This window comes from Nicotiana tabacum, chromosome 6 (assembly GCF_000715075.1).
Source record: "Nicotiana tabacum cultivar K326 chromosome 6, ASM71507v2, whole genome shotgun sequence".
Classification (NCBI taxonomy): domain Eukaryota; kingdom Viridiplantae; phylum Streptophyta; class Magnoliopsida; order Solanales; family Solanaceae; genus Nicotiana; species Nicotiana tabacum.
In genome coordinates, this window is record NC_134085.1 from 214,950,268 (window position 1) to 214,972,066 (window position 21,799).

Consider the following 21,799-nt stretch of genomic DNA (forward strand, 5'->3'; position numbering starts at 1 on the left):
GCTTTAGGATTTTAGTAGCGCAGTAATATATTACTTTAAGATCACTACTAAAACCAAGCAACAGCTGCTGCATCTATCTTACTACTAGTTACTAGTGCCTAAAGGAATCTACATCCTCAATTTTTGTTCTAAGTGGGTGTCAGCAGAGCAAGTGAAGACTTTTCAACTGCCACATTGTAAGTATTGAACGGCTAAATCTTTCTTGACCAGTTCCGAAGCGATAACTAGTATATCGCCGTAAAGAAGATTAGTGTCATATACTGTGCTTATTTGGCATTAAGCACTCAAAAGAATGGATATACTATACAGTAAGTAAACTCATAACTCTCCATTCTCATTGCAGATAACTGCAGCAAAAAACTGCTCTGCTTTATCAAGTACATCAGTAGATAATCTAGAGTGCAACATCCATGCGGCAGTACTCTCAGGTACAGATGAATTGCTCTTCAGACCCTTGCCTTCACAAGGCTTCAACACTTTATTGTCTCTTAAGCTTCGGATTCTGCCAGTTCTAGTAGTTGGCAATGGACCACCTCTCTGGGAAAGGGCCCTAGCATTGCGTTGATTGTTGCGATTTGATCTCAGTGGGACATCAACTTGAAGGCTTTTAGATTCAGGAACCAGCTGAGCAGATGCACCAGTCTCATCTAGTGATGGATTATTAGGTACTGTAAAAGAATCAGGTGATGGAAGATTACTTCTACAAGCTTTCAGCAAAGCAAGGAGCATATCTGTGCTGAGTTCTTGCTGAATGACATTCTTATTCTGTTCACATCCAAAGCAGGCAGCAACCATGGTCCCCGCCAAGACTGGCATTAACTCAGGATCGCTAAAGAACACAAAAGGCAGGTCGCATACCTGTGCCACACAATCCACAATTAAATATGTGTTTTAGGTGAAGTCTTAAGTTGAACAGAAGATTCACGTACCTTGTGAAGAATTGTAGGGCTCTTTCCCCATCGAAGAACAGCTTGGTTGTCATGATGGAACAATGAAAAATAACTAAGAAGCGACAATGATTCCAGCAGCAGCAAACCAATCTGAGACACAGAATGCCCAAATAGAAAAGACTATATTAATCAGTCCTGTACTTTGACAACAAGCAAATAAATGTGAAAACAGTGACTCCCAACAAAATTCTAAAAAACCATTAACCGTTAATGCTGCTCTAACAGGAAACTACAATTAACTGTTATTATTTCGATGGTTTCCGTTGATGGTACCGATAAATTATCTTTTTCGTTTTCTTGAGCCGAGGGTCTATCGGAAACTGCCTCTCTACTCCATCGGGGTAGGGGTAAGGTCTGTGACACGCCCCAAACCTGGGGAGACGTGGTTGGCACCCGGTGCTATACTGGCCCGAGCGAACCACTCTGTAACTCATTTTTTCTTCTGCAACTATCATGGGCCAACATAGCCACAACTCGTAATGTATAACTATAAGTGGGCAAACACTGTATCAATGAACCATTGCTCCTAAAACATGAGTACATATGGGCCGTCAAGGCCTCCGACATACTGTACATAATGAACTTGTGTCTACAAGCCTCTAAAAGTATTTGACATCAAATGGGACAGGGTACAGGCCTACCCATAAGTCTGTAGCAAAACTCCGACACGATGACTTATAGACTCGGCTGCACTCCGAATGAGGTGGAGTCTTACTGATCCTTCGCTGAATGCTAGCCTTGTCTACTATGAGGGCTTGTCAAACTGATTATCTATATCTGCAAGCATGAATGCAGCGTCCCCAACAAAAGGACGCCAGTACGAATAATGTACCGAGTATGTAAGGCATGTAAATAAGTATATAAAGAACATGGAAGAAAATGACTCAACCTATAAGTCTGGATAGCTCCGTAAATCATGAAATATTTATAATGTCATGCATATGCGTATGAATGTCATATCATGCATAGGTCTATACGTACATAACATCATCAAGCCTCTGGAGGCATCCCATCATATTATCTCAGCCACTGTGGACAAAATTATCATCCCTTTTCCCATACGCCATATACATATAATATACGCGTATATAACGTCATCTGACCATGGATAAATACACATGTATAAATGAATGCAATGCATAATGAAGTAAGTCAATACAATCTCTTGGAATATCATGAGACCCATGAACACACGATATAACATTAAGACACGTGAGGAATCAAGAACATGGGCACCTCTAGTACTTCTATGAATAGAGTCATTTATGAAAGTTGTGCGTTTACTCGTTTCGTTTGTATCGTATGGATCATGCCAAAAGGAAAGAAGGGATAGCCTTAACATACCTGAGCCGATTCATTTGACAACTCATCCAACGCATCCCGTAGTACCTCAATCTTATATACCAAAAACTCCTCTTCTTTTACCTTACTTCACTTTGAATAAAGCCTCGATTCAATAACGCGATACAATGGAACAACGAGGTCAAAGCGATGAGGAAAGCTCGTATCTTAATTGAATAACGTTGCTACGGTTAATGAATGTGCTGCCACAATTCAAGTAAAAGAACTTTTCATAGTATAGGAAAGAACCAACTTTTGTTGCGGCCTCTATTCTAACTAAGGAACTAATCTATCTCAAGTAATATTTTAAGATAACTCATAACCTCTGGTCATGGGTAAATGCACATGTATAAATGAATGCAATGCATAATGAAGTAAGTCAATACAATCTCTTGGAATGTCATGAAACCCATGAACAAACGATATAACATTAAAACACGTGAGGAATCAAGAACATGGGCACCTCTAGTACTTCTATGAATAGAGTCATTTATGAAAGTTGTGCGTCTACTCGTTTCGTTTGTATCGTATGGATCATGCCAAAAGGAAAGAAGGGATAGCCTTAACATACCTGAGCCGATTCGTTTGACAACTCATCCAATGCATCCCGTAGTACCTCAATCTTATATACCAAAAACTCCTCTTCTTTTGCCTTCACTTTGAATAAAGCCCCGATTCAATAACGCGATACAATGGAACAACGGGGTCAAAGCGATGAGGAAAGCTTGTATCTTAATTGAATAACGTTGCTACGGTTAATGAATTTGCTGCCACAATTCAAGTAAAAGAACTTTTCATAGTATAGGAAAGAACCAACTTTTGTTGCGGCCTCTATTCTAACTAAGGAACTAATCTATCTCAAATAATATTTTAAGATAACTCATAACCTCTTAGACCATGTGGTACACTTCTCCTGTATAGTACATATGAATTGTCCACCTCCTACACAACCACCGTATCACCTATGTACAACGAGGTCAAAGCAATGAGGAAAGCTCGTATCTTAATTGAATAACGTTGCTACCATTAATGAATTTGCTGCCACAATTCAAGTAAAAGAACTTTTCATAGTATAGGAAAGAACCAACTTTTGTTGCGGCCTCTATTCTAACTAAGGAACTAATCTATCTCAAGTAATATTTTAAGATAATTCATAACCTCTTAGACCATGTGGTACACTTCTCCTGTATAGTACATATGAATTGTCCACCTCCTACACAACCACCATATCACCTATGTACAATGAATGAGTCATTCCTTCATTTGGTGTTATACATCCACGTGGAAAGGTGCCCATACCTAATTATAGTAAGGTCCTTTAATACACATTAGTCATATCTTTCTTTAGTTGCCATGATTCCATGTGGACAATAAATTTTTTACTTATCCACCCCAATAATTTGATGATTAAGACACTAAAACTCCCTGCCACCTAGCTCCAAAACTTGCCTAGTCAATGTTAAATTCCCTACTTGCTGCCACGTAAATGCTTATCCACCCCAACAATAGAAGGAAAGATTGCAATCTCCTTTCTCTCTCTCAAATTGCCAAAGAATAACATGAAAGCTTAAGGCTTGCCTTTCACGTGTAAGCAAAGCACACCAGATATGATTCATGTGCACATTAGTGCCACCCTTGGCCTAACTTAATACATGTGGCAGCCCCTTAACCATCCTTATCCACTTAATTTAACAACCCTTTGGAGTGGATGAGTCATAGGAAGTGATACTAATATACATACACGTATATGGCACCTTTACCAAGTATCTTTCCCTTATCCAAAAGTACTTCTATTAAAATATTAAAATAATAAATCATGGTACCATATAAAATTAATACATATACTAATACTCCATTAAAACATCCATGAAAAAAATACATATATTTTCTCAACTTCTAATTTTTCTAATCTCATATAAAGAGTACAAATTTTCGTACGCTTAATTCTTAAAATGGTAAAAAGATAACCTTCTTTTCTTGTGAGAAAATAATTTCTATCTTTACAATAAAGAAAATCTCATAAACTTTCTCATATTATGTGTATAATTTAAAGCATATTCGAAAGTAGTAATATTAATAACTATATAAAATCATATTTTTCAAACTTTTAAAAAAAAATGTTCCACTCAAAATACCATATCAAATGTATATAATGGTATCAAGGTTGTTAAACTTACGGGGTCTTATAATAACATAGTCACAAATCCTTAAACTTACGGGGTCTTATAAGAACATAGTCGCAAATCCTCTATAATCTCGTGAATGGTCTTAGTCCCTTCAAGCTCATATGGATTACTATGACTTATCCTAATATTAAGGTACGGGATGTAACAGTCTGCGTATACACTATCTTCCCCAAACCCCTTACTTGTGGGATTTTACTGGGTTGTTGTTGTTGTTGTTGTTGCTCTCTAAAAGGAAACTACAATTTTTCCTAATAAAATGCTGTATCCAAGAACATTCTCATTCAATTCTGGAATCCAGAAAAAGTCAAACAAGACTGAGATACCTTAACATCACAAGGGATAAGTCATAACTTATTTGAACAAGGGCCAGGTGGTAATTATGGACAGAACTACAACAGGGAGCCATCCAATCACCAAGATCCGTTTTGCTATTGACCCTGTATGTTTAAGATCTTTTATGTATTATGCGAGGGTAAATTTTTTTTTTTTAATAAGTTAATTGATATTATTAGCAATGGGAAAGCTCCCGGATACAACAGGTATACCAAAAAGGTAGAGAATCTACAACTTGAGGGTAAATATCTGCCGAGCTATTTTTCATAAGGTTTCTGCCTCAAGATCTATCTTAATTGGAGAAGTTCACAGGTCTGTTTGATTGCTGACTTGCTGTTTTGATATTTACATGTCAGAAAAGTTACAGAAGGTTCCAGACAAACCAAGTCTATCCAGAATGAGGCGATCAAGAAAGTCCTACCCTGGAAAAAAATATCTTAAGATCCTCTCCTTCCTTTTCATTACAAACAAAGCAAAGGCGCTACTTTTAGCCCTTTCAAGAATATGAAGGCCCACGTGACACTCGGCGTTAACACTCCCAAATCTGGAAATCCTTCTTTCCAAAACCATATTTGATGATATAAACGCGAAGTTTATACAATGTTGAGCATCAATGTAGACCTTCACAGAGTAAAAGCCTCACGCTGTGTCTTCTCATTACTAGATGGTTGCAATTCATATCTAGGAATTGCGAATTTAATTATATAATTTATACTCCTTTATCAAAGAAATATTATTTATACAAGAAAATTCGGTGTTTCTAAGAAACGTATGACAACCATCAAGAAACACAGTGACAATCTCTCCTATCGTCCGTCAGCTTAAATGGTAAGCAAACGTGAGTTAGGATTTCTTTCCAAATGAAAATGGACAATCTCTCTTGCACTTTCCAACCCTCCAACCAAAAGGCACGGTGGCTTTCCAAGACTAGCATAAACAGCACCTTTCTAAGTCCAATAAACTTGTGAGGTTTACAATATGAAGGCCAAAACATGAAAGCAAAAGCATCAGAAAAAAACCTGGTCAGTTGCTCCGCCCCACTTGCTCGTGCAATGAGAGAGAAGAAAACTCATCAAGTGAAAGAATTCCATCTTCAGATCTGGTCGGGCCTGTGATCCAGAAAAGAGAATAAAGAGTCACTTTATTAACATCTAAAACTTTTAGAAAGGGAAAGTTGTTTGATGCAAAAAATTCCAAATTGACTTACGAGCATCTTCTGGACAAAAGATATGTCTATTAATGCTAAATTGTTCAACACTTTTAGTACACCAGTTGCCACATCTTCAAAATTGGATGGAAGGACAAATGATGCCTGCAAAGAAAGGTTTCAGTAAGATTAAGTGGTAGACACAGAGATAAGCAGACTATGAACGCAAGTAAACTCAAGGTTAGGTTTCATCTTCCTTTAACATAGGAACAGTTTCAAACAATTACTTCCCGTACTAGAAGGATTTAATGTTACATGCATAAGGTAAAGAAGTTTAGTAAAGAACACAACAAAGTAGCAAACAAATGAGGTTCGACTACATCCTAATGCTTACAGATAAAACCCAGTAAGATTCATGGACTACAAAATTGCACACAATCAGCCGTGCAGAAAACCTCAAAGCTGGATTTTACAAACAAATTTAATGAAATTCACGAAGTTCACCTGTTCAGAACATCTATTGTTAGCCTGCAATAATACAGCTGTCAACATTGACGGAAGACAGACTAATCCAGTCTCAGATATGGCAGAAAGAAGAAACTTTACAGCCTGCTTCAACACTGATGCATTTCCACTGATATGACCTTTACTATTATCTTGAGATTTCTTCTCGTCCAGTTGAAGGGTATCATATGTCACGATGGTTGTAGATTCCTGCAATACATCTGCAGTTTCCGTATTAGCAGCAAGTAAGTCAACTTTGTCAGAGTTCCGATCAATTACAACTGAGCCCTCATTTTCTTTTATTTTAGAAAATTCATCCAGGGGCCTATCCTCCGGTACATCCGGCAAAGACGAAGCTACTCCTCCATTTACTGCAGGAAATACCAATTTACCATCATTCTGGGAATTGCACAAAGGAGAAGAAGACTTCAAGTCTGCAGCTTCAGCAAGTTCGATGTCGCTCTTTTCATTACTTCGAGTTGATACAGTAGGAATGTTTTTACATGTTATTGAAGACACATTTCTGAATCTGGATGTAAGAACTGCCAACAGATTTACGCCAAGGAGGATTGATGAAGGGAAAGGTGAACCCTCTACAGGTGGTCTATCATAAAGTGCAAAAAGATCCCTTAACCGGTGAATAACTTGGTAAGCAATTACAAGCTCAATCAAACCATCTTGCAGTTGAAGGGCACGTTCATCCGAACTTGCATGACCAATGATTGCTGCAGCAGTCCAAAGGAAACCATCCAGAATTTCAGAGATTAACTCCAATCTGTCAGTTGATGTCTTACAGGTAACCAGGTTGGCAGAAGCAGATCCATTTGATGAGGCTGCAATTTTGATGTAGTTTTCAAGAGCTGCCGCCAACATGGGGATTATAGGGGGCAGTAGATTCTGAGCAAGAAAATAACCCTTGTTTGCAGCCGCTGAAAGTACAACTTTCAGAAGCCTTAGAAGGTACAATGTCACGTGGCAGCTTTCTGGCTTTGATGTGTGAGATGCGGGAAGTGCAGAAGCAATAAAATCAACCAGACCAGCTTGACGAGAAGCCTGCAGCTCAGCATCCCTCCCCTCCAAAAACTAGTTACAAAAAAATGCCAGAATCAATAAGTTACTATTATTTCATGAAACAAGTTGACCTATTGAAGCCACAATATTTTCAAAAACTGATTCTAGCCAAAACATTGTTTTATGTTGCAGTTATTCATGGCAGGATAAACAACTTTTTTATCTTAATAGCACTACATTGTCATTGAGAATTAGAAGGCAAGTGAAACAAACTTCACATAGAAGTGTAATATATCACCTTAATTATTTCAGCTGTTATTAGTCCAAAGCTTGCAGCCCCTTCTTTTCTTGCTTGACGAAGTCTTTGAAGTTCTTGGAGCCACTTCGCAATCTTCGCCCTCGCATTTGCCACTGCAGTTCTATACACAAAACCTGCATTTTCAGTACCGCCGATTGAAGGCTCAGGAAAATCATATTTCAATGCCATAAGTCGTTGGCGAATTCTTTTGATCCTTCGTTTTAATGAATGTTGGGTAGCCATGTGGCCAGTAGCAAGCGTAGAGCCTTCAGGAGCAACACCACTATTTTCGTTATTATCTTCACAGTTACTGATTGGCGTAGATCTACCTTGCCCCTCCTTAGCCACAGAACGACGGAATAATGGCGAAGACTGATCTCTGAAGTCCATTGAAGCTCTTTCCCGTATTTGCTCCAGATAAATTTTACGACGCTGTTCACTTTCTCTGAGTCTTTCAGCTAACTTCTGGGCAAGGAGTTCAGCTTCCTCCTGTTGAGCTTTGGCTCGAAACTCCTTTCTCCGCATCTGTTCCATAGCCTTTGCTTCGCGTGCAGCACTTGATGCTTTACGCTCCTCTTCCCTTCTTACCTGTGCCTCTTCCTTTTTCCTCTGTGTCTCTGCAAGGCGCTGCAACTTTTCTGCTTCAATTAGTTTCTTGCGTTCCAAAACAGCTTCTTCCCTTGCCATATCTTCTTTCTGTTTAGTTTTTAGCACTTGAAGCTTCTCAGCCCTCCTCAACTCAGAATCATGCAGTTTCTGCCGCAAGATGAGCTTTTTGTTCCCTTCATTGAGTGAAGTAATGAATCGAACTTCATTTACTTTTATGCTTTCATCGCCCGCCCTTCTCACAACTTCAGCTAGGTAAGCTTCATGTCGGGATTCACTACGCTGGTGCCGAGCATGCATCACCTCTCGCAATTTCATACTACGCACGGATTGCCATTCATTTACACGGTTCAGCTTCTCAGATGTTCGTTGAAGCTTTTGAACTCTCTCATTTTCAAGCTCACTTCTAATTCTCATTGCACGTGCATGCTTTTCTTCCGCTTCTTTTTTTAAGTCAATAGCTGACTTCTTCTTTTTCTCAGGAGACATGAGTTTGTCATGCAAAATGCGTGCACGCTCTGCACTTTTCCTACTCATGCCAGGTGAATGCGAGAAACGAGATGAAACTCGGTATGGAGTGGAGAGTACATCTTCCCAGTTTCTCTTCTCCTTCCAAGCGTCCATGGATCTCCAGGAGCTTCCATTTCGCTTTTCCTTGTCTCTTTCAGAATGTCTCTTCAAGTGATCTATTGGCTTTAGATTTTTCTCACTGTCTCTCTTGTTCTTTCCACCGACAGATGAGGAAACCCCTTCCTTAGGAGGTAATCTAGATGCATGAGAAGCAGACTTTCCCGAATCAGCGTGACTCTTCTCTCTACTCAAATTACCCAGAGAAGAATTAGATGCATTACTCTGCTTCCTACTTTTCTCTAATGATTCACTTGAACTGCTTTTTTTGTCACCTTTCTCATTATATGTCTCCACAACACTAGAACTTCCACAATAATGATCATAACAATTAGATGCCATTTTCTCCATCCCTGTAGCTGACAAACTAGCTCTTTCATGTTGAATTTTTCGAAAAGCTTCAAGAGATGAAGCCAGTATTTCTGCCCTGTGTGGTGAAGTTGTCATCCGGCGGACCTGCACTTAGAGGAAAGATCATACCATTTTAACAGTTTGTCACAAGGAAAAAGGAGTAGATAATCAATTTATCCATGTATATCTGTATGTATAATAAACATTGATAACGAGGGTGGGCGTCAGGTAGTTTGGTTTGGATTATGAAAACTTTAGTTGAATCTTCGCTTTTCAAATTTAAGATATTACAATCCAAATCTAAAGACTGGTTAGGTTTTTTAGAGTTCAATTTCGGGATCAATAGGCTTGGTTATTTCGGATTTGTGGTTTAGGCCTATAAGTTTGGCTGCTACATCCTTGCAACTGACTGCAGATTTTGAATGGCAAGTTATTGAGTATTAAACAAGTTAGGCTCGAGCCACTTGAGATGTGGAAGTTACTAGTCCGCTTAATCTGTTTTTAATGGCTTTGTTGCAAGTTAACTACATAGAGTACGACGCAATCATTTATTAATTTCATCTAGGTTGCTATCCATTGAAAATTCTGTGTTGGCTGGTTTTCCAGGATCTTTTACTTGAGATCATTGGTCACTTTTTACTGAATCCACTGACAATGTTCTATCTCTTATATTATTTCTTGTCATGGCTCCTAAATCTACGACTTTGTGAATCTTCGCTGGGTAATATGGTTAGATTCTAAGTTAGTTGCACCAAACAAGTTAGGTAACTAGCAGATCTGAAGGGTTTCGAACTTCCCAACTCTAACACTGCTACAGATGATGGACTTCCCAACCCTCTTCTTCTTCCTAAGACTCCACCACCCCCACCAAGATATGCTTCCCGCATCCAAACCCCAGTAAAGTCCGCCGGCATCTGACATCTCACGCGCCCTCATGCACCGGATTTTCCGGTGAGATCTAGCCACGCGCCGGCGCGTGTGGCATCTTCCGGTGACTTTTTCAATTTTCTTTCTTCCGACAGCCTCTTCTCGAGGCTTTTCCGAGCCTTCCCGTCTCAGTTTCACCAAAATCCGATGACTTTTTCTTTTTTCCGGCCATTAAACCCCAGAATCTGGCGTCTGTTTCCGTTGTTCACGTTGTTCAGTACCAGAAAAGCTTTTCCCTTCCTATGTTCTGTTTTCCACCCACTGTGACTTGATTTTTCTAACCTTTGAGGTTTTTTCGGTCTTTTCTCACCTCTTTTTTTTTGGGGCAGCCGCATCTAGAATATGATGGATTCTACAGAGAGAAACTCCTACTTCTCTCTAGAATCTAGAAAACTGGAAAACATGTCTTTCATCAAAGTTGCCTATTGGCCAGTCCTAGAACTTGGGGGAAGATGCCATTGAAAGCTTGACGTAGGGCAAGAGCCGCATTTCTCGCTATCTTAGGAGCACACTCTCATGTTCTCCAAATGGGTTGGTTCTCCAGAGGCTGTTAGGAACTGGGCAGCAGGGGCATGGAACGTCAAGGACGGGCTGAAAATATCGCAACTGAGGGACACACAATATCTCTTTCGCTTTGTCGACGAGTCTCAAGCTTCCGAAATTCTTGTAAGAGGAAATAGGTGGTTCGATGGGAACTTCTTAAAGCTAGACAGATGGGTGGAGCACGATAGGTGTCTAGACCCACGTTTCACCGACGAATCATTGGTGGTCAACATGGTGGGTCCCCCGTTGGTGTCTTGAATTATTCAAGAAGATTGGGGATAGCTATGGGGGTTTTATTGATGTCGCTTGCAGCTTACACAATCTCTCGCGAGTGAGGATTGTGGTGAGGAAAGGGGGAAAAATCCCTGTCTCCACTGTGGTGGAAGATGGCTACTTGAGTTACAGGGTTTGGTTGAGTCCTGAATTTCGCCCTATTTTTATGCCAAAGATAGTGGCGGAAGAAAAGGGAAGGTCAAATAGAAGGGAGGGGTGGGGAAATCAGTCTCTGAGGAGAGGGGAGGGCTCACCGGATCAGTGGACTAAGTCGGAGTCAGACGTTAGATCGAGAAGAGACGGGAGGTTTGATTTTGGGAGAAGAAGACAAAATTTCAACAGGAGGAAAAGACGTGAATGGGTTAGTGATGCGGGCTGGAACGGTAGAATGACCCGATCCTCTTCCAATTATCCTAGGGCCAGGCAAGATTTCAGCAAGTATAGGCCTGGGCCTCCTCACATGGGCCCAGCAACTTTTCTCAATTATATTAGAATTGATCCTAAGGGGCCCAGATTATTCAAGCTGCGTCTGATAAGGCTCCTAAGCATATGGGAAAGTCGTTCTTCCTTCTTCTGCCAATGGTGCTACACACACTGGTATTTCTTTACCGAGCTCTAGTGACCTGTGCCCCTCTTCGATGGCCACTGCTTCAGGGGCAGCACCGACTATAGATGGTGCTGTTATTCCGCAGCCTCCCGCCTCTGATGGACCCAGCTCCATCGCTCCCTCAGCTGCTCCTGAGCTTAGTTGTATTGAGGCTACACTTCAAGCTTCTTCTTCTTCTGGGAAGATTGTTGAGCATGCACCAACTGATATTAGTGTCAGACCAGTACTCCCAGTTAAGATGCCGCCAAGGGTTCCATGTTCTCCTCCTTCAGGCTACCCTATTGGTGTTTCTGGTCATTCCTATAACAGCGGGGTGCTAATTTCAGAGGCTGATACCCCTCAAGGAAATGGTGAGATCCTTTCGGTACCTAAAGTTCCTATTGCTACCAATGATATGATCTTGTATTCCTCCGGAAGGAGCAAGGAAAGGGTTCATATAGAAGACGCCTGTCCAATTTCGTCACGGATGGGAGGAGGGGATATGTCTTTCTGGATGGAGGATAAACTACTAAACTTTGGGAAGTTTCTAGGTGTTTCTTTTGAAGGGAAGGAAGATAGGGTGTTAGAACTGTTGAGGGAGATTGAGCAACAATCTTTTAATGATGGTGCAGGGAGGGAGTTAGGTCAAGGTGTTAAGCAAAATAATTTAGGGGATGTAGTGGTGTACCAGAGAAGGGGATGGGTGTGTGACGGGGAGGAAGGGAGCTCGATTAGAGGGGGGTGGGGAGAAGGGGGATATTGTTTCTTATGGAACTTAAGATTCTTTCACGGAATGTGAGGGGGATGAATGACCCAAACAAAAGGGTCATCATCAAAGTGGGAGTTAGAGAGTGGGGTGCTAACCTAGTTTGCTTTCAGGAGACAAACATGGAAGTTTTGTCGGATGTGATTGTGAGGAGTGTCTGGGGTGGTAGTTGGGTAAAATATGACTGGGTTCCAGCAGCAGGAAGTGCCGGGGGCATTCTTCTAATGTGGGATGATAGAAGCTTGGAGGTAAAGGAAATTAAGAAGGGAGTTTTATCTTTAGCAGCTCTTATCAAAGATAGAGTGAGTGGGTCGAGTGGGGATTTGGGAGAGTATACGGACCGGTAGGAGAAGGGTCCAAGGTATTCTTCTGGGAGGAACTGGCCAATATGATGGGGGAATGGGACATTTCATGGGTTCTAGGGGGAGACTTTAACACTATTAGATTCCCAGAGGAGAGATTATGGTGTAGTCTGATTTCGAGGGCCATGGAGGAGTTTTCTGACTTCATCAATGATCACTTTCTCATTGATCTTCCTCCGTCAGGGGAAAGGTTTACTTGGGCCAAGGCGGAGGATTCCAACTCAAGGTCTAGACTTGATAGATTTCTGATATCGCCCTCCTAGGATGAGCTGGTGCCGAATGTGTTGCAGATTCCTTTACCTAGGCTGACTTCGGATCATTTGCCTATCTTGCTAGATGGATGCAGAGGGAGAGGGGTGCGTGCTCCCTTCCGATTCGAGAACATGTGGTTGAAGGTGCCAAGATTTGGTGACAAGGTTAAAGAATGGTGGATAAGCTACGGGGTAACAGGGACACCTTCATTCCGTCTTTCGAAGAAACTTAAATTGCTCAAGGGAGATATTATTAGGTGGAATAAGGAGGTTTTTGGGAGGATAGAGGTTAAAATGAGGGAGCTTATGCATGAATTTAGGGAACTAGAGGGAGGGGAAGGGGCGAGGGAGTTAGATGAATCTGAGAAAGAGAGATTGGGGGAGGTTAAGAGGGAAATAATCGAGTTAGCAATAGCTCAGGAGACTAGTTGGCGGCAAAAATCGAGGGCGTTATAGTTAAAGAAAGGAATAGAGTTCAACCACATAGGGGAGGGAGACAATGAGTGGCTAGAAAGGGCTTTCGAGGAGGAGGAGGTGCACGAGGCTGTGTCGAGTTGTGCTGGTGATAAGGCCCCCGACCCCGATGGTTTCTCCCTGGCCTTCTTCCAACTCTGTTGGGACACCATCAAAGGGGAGTTGATGGAAACCATTGAATACTTTTATGTGAATGGTGTTTTCAAGAGAAGTATCAATGCTACTTTTATTACTATTGTGCCTAAGAAAGAAGGTGCATCTTGTATCAGAGACTATATGCCAATTAGTCTCGTGGGAAGCATTTACAAGATTATTTCTAAAGTGCTTTCCAACAGACTCTAGAAGGTTCTTGACGTGTCTGTTTCGTCTTCCTAGAATGCTTTTGTGGAAGGTAGGCAGATCCTGGATGCCGCTTTGGTGGCAAATGAACTTGTAGACTCCAGAAGAAAAAATAGAGATCTCAGCTTACTATGCAAGTTGGACCTTGAGAAGGCTTTCGACCATGTCAATTGGGAGTTCCTGGATTTCATTATGATGCGGATGGGGTTTCGGGCAAGATGGAGGGGATGGATCAAGTTCTGCATTTCCTCAGTCAGATTCTCTGTCCTGGTTAATGGTAGCCCGTATGGTTTCTTTGGCAGCTCCAGGGGTCTCAGGCAAAGAGACCCCCTATCCCTCATGTTATTCATTCTAGTGATGGATGCTCTGAGTAAAATGATGGATCGTGCGGCGGCCAAAGGCTTCTTGAGAGGATTCTCAGCTCCGACCGGGGTGCCCAGTGCCCGAAGAGTCTCTCATTTGCTTTTTGCGGTTGACACCCTGATTTTCTATGATGCCGATATGGATCAATTGACCTACCTGAAGCAAGTCCTGCAGTGGTTTCAAATAGTATCAGGTCTCAAAATCAACCTCGACAAGTGTGAGATTTTCCCGGTGGGCGAGATTGCTAACATCGATGCTTTGTCTTATGTTCTTAGATGTAAGGTAGGCTCCCCTCCCACTACTTACTTGGGTCTCCCATTGGGCGCTTTGCATAAGGATACTATGGTTTGGAATCCAGTGATCAAAAGGGTTGAAAAAAGATTAGCAGGCTGGCAGAAACGGTACTTGTCAAAAGGCGGAAAGGAAGTGTTTATCAAAAGTACTTTATCGAGTATGCCCACCTATTACCTGTCCCTATTGCAAGTTCCTGTGAGCATCACAAAAAAACTAGAACAGCTTCAAAGGAGTTTTTTTTTGGGATGCGGCAGATAGAACTAGAAAGTATCATCTAGTGAATTGGCAGACAGTCACTTCCCCAAAAAAGTGGGGTGGACTTGGAGTAAAAGATCTTAGGGTATTCAACAGAGCTTTGTTGGGGAAATGGCTGTGGAGATTCGGGTTAGAAGAGCATGCTCTATGGAGGGAGGTCATAGTAGAAAAGTACGATTCCACTGGAGGGGGTTGGAGGACCAAGGCAATCACAACACCTTTCGGGTGTGGCATGTGGAGGAGTATCATGAAGAATTGGGAATCCTTCAGTGGTAACATCACTTACAGGGTGGGAGATGGAAGGAGAATCAGCTTTTGGAATCATAGGTGGTGTGGAGAGGAAACTCTGAGGGTCTCCTTATCCCACGCCTTCAGAGTTTCAAACCAGAAGGAATTGATGGTCCAACAGATTCGTAAGGAGCATGAAGGGGGTAGTATGGGACCTCTCATTTAGAAGGAATATGCAAGATTGGGAGATTGCGGAGCTCCAAGATTTATTGACACTGCTATATGGGCAAGACAGGCCCCAGCCATCTTGTGATTCTTGGAGATGGGATTTGCATGGCGATGGTTTGTTCACCGTAAAGTCCTTTTACCAGAGTATGTTGGTGAGAGAGGAGGCCTCTTTTCCATACTCCTCAATCTGGATTCCTAAGGCGCCCACGAAGGTGTGCTTTTTGCATGGCTAGCGACAAGGGAAGTAATTTTGACTGCTGAGAATCTGCGAAAGAGAGGAACTACACCTGTTAGTTGGTGCTATATGTGTAAAAACTCAGGGGAAGAAGTTGATCATCTTTTGCTGCATTGCCCTGTGTCCTCGGCTTTGTGGAGGGCGATCCTGAACCTTTATGGTATTCAATGGGTGATGCCAAGCACCGTAAAGGAAATGTTATATAGTTGGGCAGGTTTCCGTAGAAGAAGAAAGCAAAAGGCATGGAAGTTCGCCCCGTTAGCTCTCATGTAGATAGTTTGGGGGGAGAGAAATAGGAGAGCTTTTGAGGGGATTAATTCTACTTTTTCACATTTTAAGAATAGTCTTTTATCTTTGATCGCTTTTTGATGCACTCATATAGCCCCTACTTGTATAGAAGATCGGGCGTCTTTTATAGAGAATCATGTTCTGATGTAAATACTCTACTTTTTAGTATACTTCCTATATACGGGAGTTCTCTCCCTTTTGATTAATACAATTTACCTTATCAAAAAAAAGTTTGGCTGCTTCTAACAAAAAAAGTGAACTCTAGAAAAAGTATCCATAACTCCCCCTAGGGCTTAGTTCAACTGGCAGAGGTTGAGGGACTTGCGACTTGGGTCACAGATTCGAGCCCAGCACCATAAGAACTAAGCCTACCATTTACGAAAAAAGTGACCTCCAAAAAAATATCCATAACTCCCCATAGGGCTTAGTTCAAGTGGCAGAGGTTGAGGGACTTGCGACTTGGGTCACAGATTCGAGCCCAGCACCATACGAACTAAGACTAGCATTTAAGTGGAGAATATTAGGGAGGCGGGCCCATTATCCTTGAGTTTTGAAGGTTGCGGTTGTTCCTAATTGGTTGGCCTCAGACGAATTTCTTGGTCATTAAAAAAAACCTTTTTTTGTCAATAGAATTTGAATAGAGAATTAAATCGAACTGGACAAAATTGCGTGATTTTTTTAAAGAAACAAAAACCTTGTAAATCGAACCGAATTAACCTAAAACGGATAAAACTGACCGAATGTACACCCCAATTCGATCTCCATTGCTAGTGGTAGGTTACGTTAAAGACAGTGGCACCTGCAGCTTACGAATTCTAGATCCGCCTTCAGTGAACAAAATAACTCTCCCCCCCCCCCACACACACACACAAATAAGGTTCCAAAGAGGGCGATGTTGTCATGATTTTTTATCCAATTACTATCGAATAGGTAAAAATAAATGAAAAGAAAATTCAAGAATCCCAGTGTTGTGTTGTTGCCTGCTGGGGAAAGCGTATTTGAAAAGACAGAATATATCCCTCCGTTTAACGAGCTGAAGGACTTCCCTGGCCCAAACTGTGGGCGCTACCAGTACCAAAAAACCAGGTAAAAGACATGCAGAATGATTTCTTTAGCATAGATGGAATATAATAATGACTGGCCAACAGATATTCTTGGTATGCATGCATTCAAAACTGCAGTTTTTCAACTTCCAAATGGCTGAGATTGATTTGTTTATGTGTTGTTTAATTTTTTACAATTACCAATTTAAAACATTGAAAAATGAGAGCTAGAATACTCACCTCCCATGAGAGAGCATGTGGTCTGCGATGGTTAGACTTCATGGTCAGAGGTGTTCCATCAGTCGCATGAGAACTGGATTTTTTCAGTCTCTCAAATTCCGCCACTCTTGAACTCAGTTCTTTAAAATCAGATGCAGCTTCTTCAAGAACAAGAATAGACTCTTGTGTTTGCTCCAGGTCACATTCCAGTTCACAGAGTAGGTAGAGTTCATCTACTGCCCGATTAAGATTCTCAAAGAGAAAGCACCAGAGGCGTTGCCTGAACCTTTCTTTACTTTCACCAATGCCTTCTGCATCAATACTGCTCAAGTTAGAGTTTGATAAATCCTCAATGATTGAATCAACTCGTTTGTTCCTAAACTCTTCACTAGGAGACGACAGGTAAGGCTGCCCATTGTTTCTCGATCCTCCTTTATCAGGTGGCACTGGCTCAGAATCCTGTGAAGCGACCACTGTTTTTATATTCTGATCAACACTAGGCACTTCAGAGATTTCGGTGCAAGCTTCTTCAGATTCGACACTGTGCACAGTTACCCCACTAGGCCCTTCTCTGGCAGCAATTTTAAGCTTTTCGCCAGGACTGTTGCAAGTGTCACCTTTTTCAAGCTGGGTATGTCCACATTGCCCTCCAGAAAGAGGAGAAGCAGCAGAAGCATTAACATCTTCTGAAGATAAATCCTTCAACTTCACACAATTTTTTTCAACAGCTTCAATCTTGGGAGACAAAGGATTCGAGCTGACAACTTGATGGCTTTCCTCAGTAACCAATCTATTTTTCTCTACATCAGTTGGAGAAATGTGTACAAACGGATCACTTGTTTGATCAGCTTTTGTACTAAGCAGATCATGATTTTGAATGTCACCGAACTTAATTTCTGCTTGGACAGTAGTTCCAAAATGTGATGTTAGAGCTCGATCATCCATGTCACCCCACTTGATTTTTGGTATGATGTCATGGTTAATTATTTGAGGATGTTCCTGACTGACTCCTTGATTGGAATCTGTTGGGAAACCTAAACTAACAGAATTACTACTGTGACTGACCACACATTTATCGTGCACAATCACTGCATCTTCCTTCGGAATTGAAGTAACATCATCATGTCTAATACAGCGTCCACTTCCTTTTGAATGCTGAACGACAGATTTAAGATTTTCACTTTTTACACTCAATGAAGGCCGATTTTCTGGATTGCAAGAAGCAGTTCCTTGAGATGATCCTCCAACCCAACCATGTAGTGAAAACTTTGAACTGTGTCTGTGCTTCTGCACAAGAAGTCCACACATTGAATAACAAATACACAGATTTTATTTGGGAAAAACGCGAGGCACTCTACATTATTGTTGATGAGAAAAGTGCAGTTTAATCTTGATACATATAGCATCTGCTAATGACAAGAAACAGAGCATACAAGAAATAAGGCATTCAAAATTCAAATCCCAGGAAAGATTGATTTATTGGTGAATCTCCTAAACGCAGAATTGCCAGAACTGTACTTACATGTTTTGCTCTCTTATTACTGTTTCCTTTGTTCTTCTCTTTGCATATTTCGCAAACATGTATCGCTATTAGCCACACATTCTACTCCATTCAAACCACTTAAGCTGCAGTGAAGGAGTAATTTTCTTATACTTTAGTAAGCTATAAGGCATAAGGATGATAAAGCAAGACGCCGTCCATCGCATTTCGTGTTCTTTTAAACAATGTTTTTTTGAATAACAATTCAGCAATAAACACTTAATATCGTGAATCTTAGATGCCCCTGATCTTCCATTATCTGCCTTTCACCCCTGAACAGAGGAATCCACCCCATGCAGTGAAAAGAGGTGAAGGGATAGAGGGACATCTCAGTTTTTGCGATGAGATAAATCCAGTACTTAAGAAGCATGTACACACCACTATGGTCGCTAAACGTACAAATGGAATTATCAGAAAGAGAAAGTGGAAGATTATAGATGAAGCACGCAATAGAAAAATTCAAATGTAAGAGTATTTCATTCAATAAATTTCCGTTTCAGCTTCAGCAATACAATAAAGAGAACCTATTCAGCTGCCTTTCATTTCTCTATAGGGCTTTTCTTTGGTACCAATAACAAGAAAGAAAATATAAACCTAGCCCAATTAAATCACCATCTCTTCACTAAATGCCGGTGAATATGCCCAATTCTAGTGTAATCCACCAATCCATTTTTCAGAAACATACTGAAAATGATTAGTTCTTCCTCAAATAACTAAAATTCAACTAATTCATCTACATGAATTCAGGAAAAGTTCAATCCTTTGATACTTTTCTACTAAAAGAATACCTAAAACAGCAGATTATCAGGAGGTACACTCTTGACATTAGGCCAATGACACAACTCAAACATGGTTATTAATGATTTGCATTCAAATAGTAAACCCATTTTCATTCATCATCTTTCAGCTTAAACATAACATTAAATGATTTAAAAGCTGAATTAATTAATATTGAGAGATGGAGGTGTGAAAAGTTCAGACCTTTTTAACTTGCATCCAACCAGAGCCTTCTTGATCATCCCCTCCTTCACTGCTCTCCATTAAACAACAATAGATTCCCAACCCCAAAATAAAATACCTTTACATTAATCACTAATTTGCAATAGTAGCAGGAAAACATAAAAAGTAACAACTTTTCTCACAACAAATAAATAACGCGATCCTTCTGAACAAAAAATAACGCCTTTCCTAATCTTATTAAGAAATACAAGCTCTAAATATGTTTAAATTTTAAAAAATAGAAAAAGGATGCAGAACATCGATCGAAATATGATTTTGAGGAAAATGGGTATCCAAATTCGATAAATGGGACTGAAATTTGAGTAATAAAGGAAGAGTCTTGACGAAAAGAAACAACCAGGAATGAACTTTGTTGGAAACTCCAAAAAGCTGAACTTTTAATCGGTGTTTTTCTTCCTTTAATTTCTTTTTTCTTTCAATTTTCTAGGGTTTTGGGAGAGTGAGGACCTCCATTGAGGAACCTAGCTGCATAAGAGAATGTGCTGAGAATAGTGAAATTAATTTTTTATTCCAGGGGGCATTGATTTTCTGTGAGGAAGAAGATGGTGTCATCGTGACTTTATTTGTTTACTAATATGTCCTCAAATTTTGTCCATATTGACATTTAGGTCCTTTATATTTCTTTTCTTTAACAAAAGTACTCCGTATCTTCATAATGATTGAACTTTAAGCCAATCACAAGGGTTCCACTTGTTCCTGGGTGGGGCCCTTTCTAGAATTGCTGAAATTCTGGCCCCTATGGTCTAGGGTTCGAGGCCGGTGGAGAAAATGAGCGAGGTATTATGTTAATTTTTTTTTATTTTTTATTTTATTTTATGTTTGGTTTATTTTCAGTTTGAATTTGTGTCCGAAAGTTTAACATTACGAGGTAAATCGATATTTAAATTAATGTCCGAAAGTTCAACATTGGGAGATAAAGTCTCCCTAACCAACGACTTTATACTCATAGCTTAAAAAATCGAGACCTCTAATTGAGGATGAATGAATATTTATTACTCCACTACCGTCTACAACTCTTATTGATTTGATATGCCAAAGGAACAATGTACCCTTCCTTTTCATATCTAGCAGATGCTTCAATTGAAATTTTAGTTTTCAAGGATCAAATTTTAATCTGAATAGCTAGCATTGAATGCGAGAATTAAAAACTATCTCATACTAATAATTTAACAATATAATAAATTGCTTCCTAGAGTAATTTAATAAAAACACATTCTAATATTTAACTTCAAGGATATCTTAATAAAAAAAAAGTATCAAAAAACTAAAATGGAATCAGCTCGCAATCATCACAAGATGACAAAATGAAGAAAGTAAATACTTTTAAGGGGTTTTTATATATAAAGTAAAATTCAGGTACGTGTTGATTTTAATTTAGTTCTATACGAATTGAAGATCTTGCAATATAGTCTCATGGTGAATATGAAAATTAGGAATGAAGATGAAACCCAGAAGTGGATGTGCGGGCATACAAGGATGGATAAGATTAGGAATGAAGATATTCGAGAGAAGGTGGGTGTGGCCCCCATGGAGGACAAGATGCGGGAAGTGAGACTCAGATGGTTCGGGCACATACAGAGGAGGAGCACTGATGCACCGGTGAGGAGGTGTGAGCGACTCGATGTAGTGGGCACGCGGAGAGGTAGAGGGAGACCTAAGAAGTATTGGGGAGAGGTGATCAGACATGACATGGCACGACTTAGGATTACTGAGGACATGGCCCTTGATAGGGATTTATGGAGGTCGAGCATTAGGGTTGTAGGTTAGGGGAGAGTGTGAATATTTCTACAGCACAATAGAGGGAGACTATCCAGTTAGGAGTTAGACTAGGAATGTCATTAGGCGTCTATTGATGCAGGACTTTACCTTCTAGTTGTACTATACCAGCCATCTATTTCGTATTTTCGTTGTCGTATCCTGTATTTCATATTTCATATCTCTTATATATTGTTGCTGTTTTATTACGCATTTTTACATAACTAATGTATCATCTCCTATTGCTTCTTTTGAGCCGAGGGTCTCCTGGAAACAGCCTCTCTACCTTTTGGAGTAGGGGTAAGGTCTGCGTACATACAACCCTCCCCAGACCCCACTTGTGGGATTATACTGGGTCGTTGTTGTCGTTGTTTGTTGGTGAATATGAAAATTAAATGTGAAAGCTTTCCGGTGTTTGGCCATGTGCAGTCTGCAGATACAAAAGTATTTTGTGAT

General features: G+C 40.5%; 1 protein-coding gene across 2 annotated transcripts; it reads right to left on the reverse strand.

The window, feature by feature from the left end:
* Nucleotides 1-247: 247 nt before the first annotated feature.
* Nucleotides 248-20,120, reverse strand: LOC107811425 (uncharacterized). 2 transcript variants are annotated; one of them, XR_012711181.1, is made up of 9 exons: nucleotides 19,550-20,120; nucleotides 17,050-18,315; nucleotides 7,771-9,459; nucleotides 6,462-7,544; nucleotides 6,018-6,122; nucleotides 5,830-5,919; nucleotides 1,592-1,727; nucleotides 930-1,040; nucleotides 248-858 (listed from the first exon to the last, which is right to left on the reverse strand). XR_012711181.1 is itself a non-coding variant. In XM_075256677.1 (8 exons), exons 1-8 carry the CDS (start codon nucleotides 19,607-19,609, stop codon nucleotides 319-321), a joined length of 4,944 nt encoding a protein of 1,647 aa, XP_075112778.1. In that variant the 5' UTR covers nucleotides 19,610-20,120; the 3' UTR covers nucleotides 248-318. The 2 variants fall into 2 exon arrangements, 1 of the variants encoding a protein (XP_075112778.1); XM_075256677.1 differs by lacking the exon at nucleotides 1,592-1,727.
* Nucleotides 20,121-21,799: the final 1,679 nt, after the last annotated feature.

Excerpts from the sequence above, each read along its gene's own strand:
- LOC107811425 (XM_075256677.1), bottom strand. The coding sequence starts at position 19,609 with ATGGAGAGCAGTGAAGGAGGGGATGATCAAGAAGGCTCTGGTTGGATG. Across the intron at positions 7,545-7,770 it reads TAACAGCTGAAATAATTAAG|TTTTTGGAGGGGAGGGATGC; the intron begins GTGATATATTAC and ends TTTTGTAACTAG. Across the intron at positions 6,123-6,461 it reads ACAATAGATGTTCTGAACAG|GCATCATTTGTCCTTCCATC; the intron begins GTGAACTTCGTG and ends CTTTCTTTGCAG.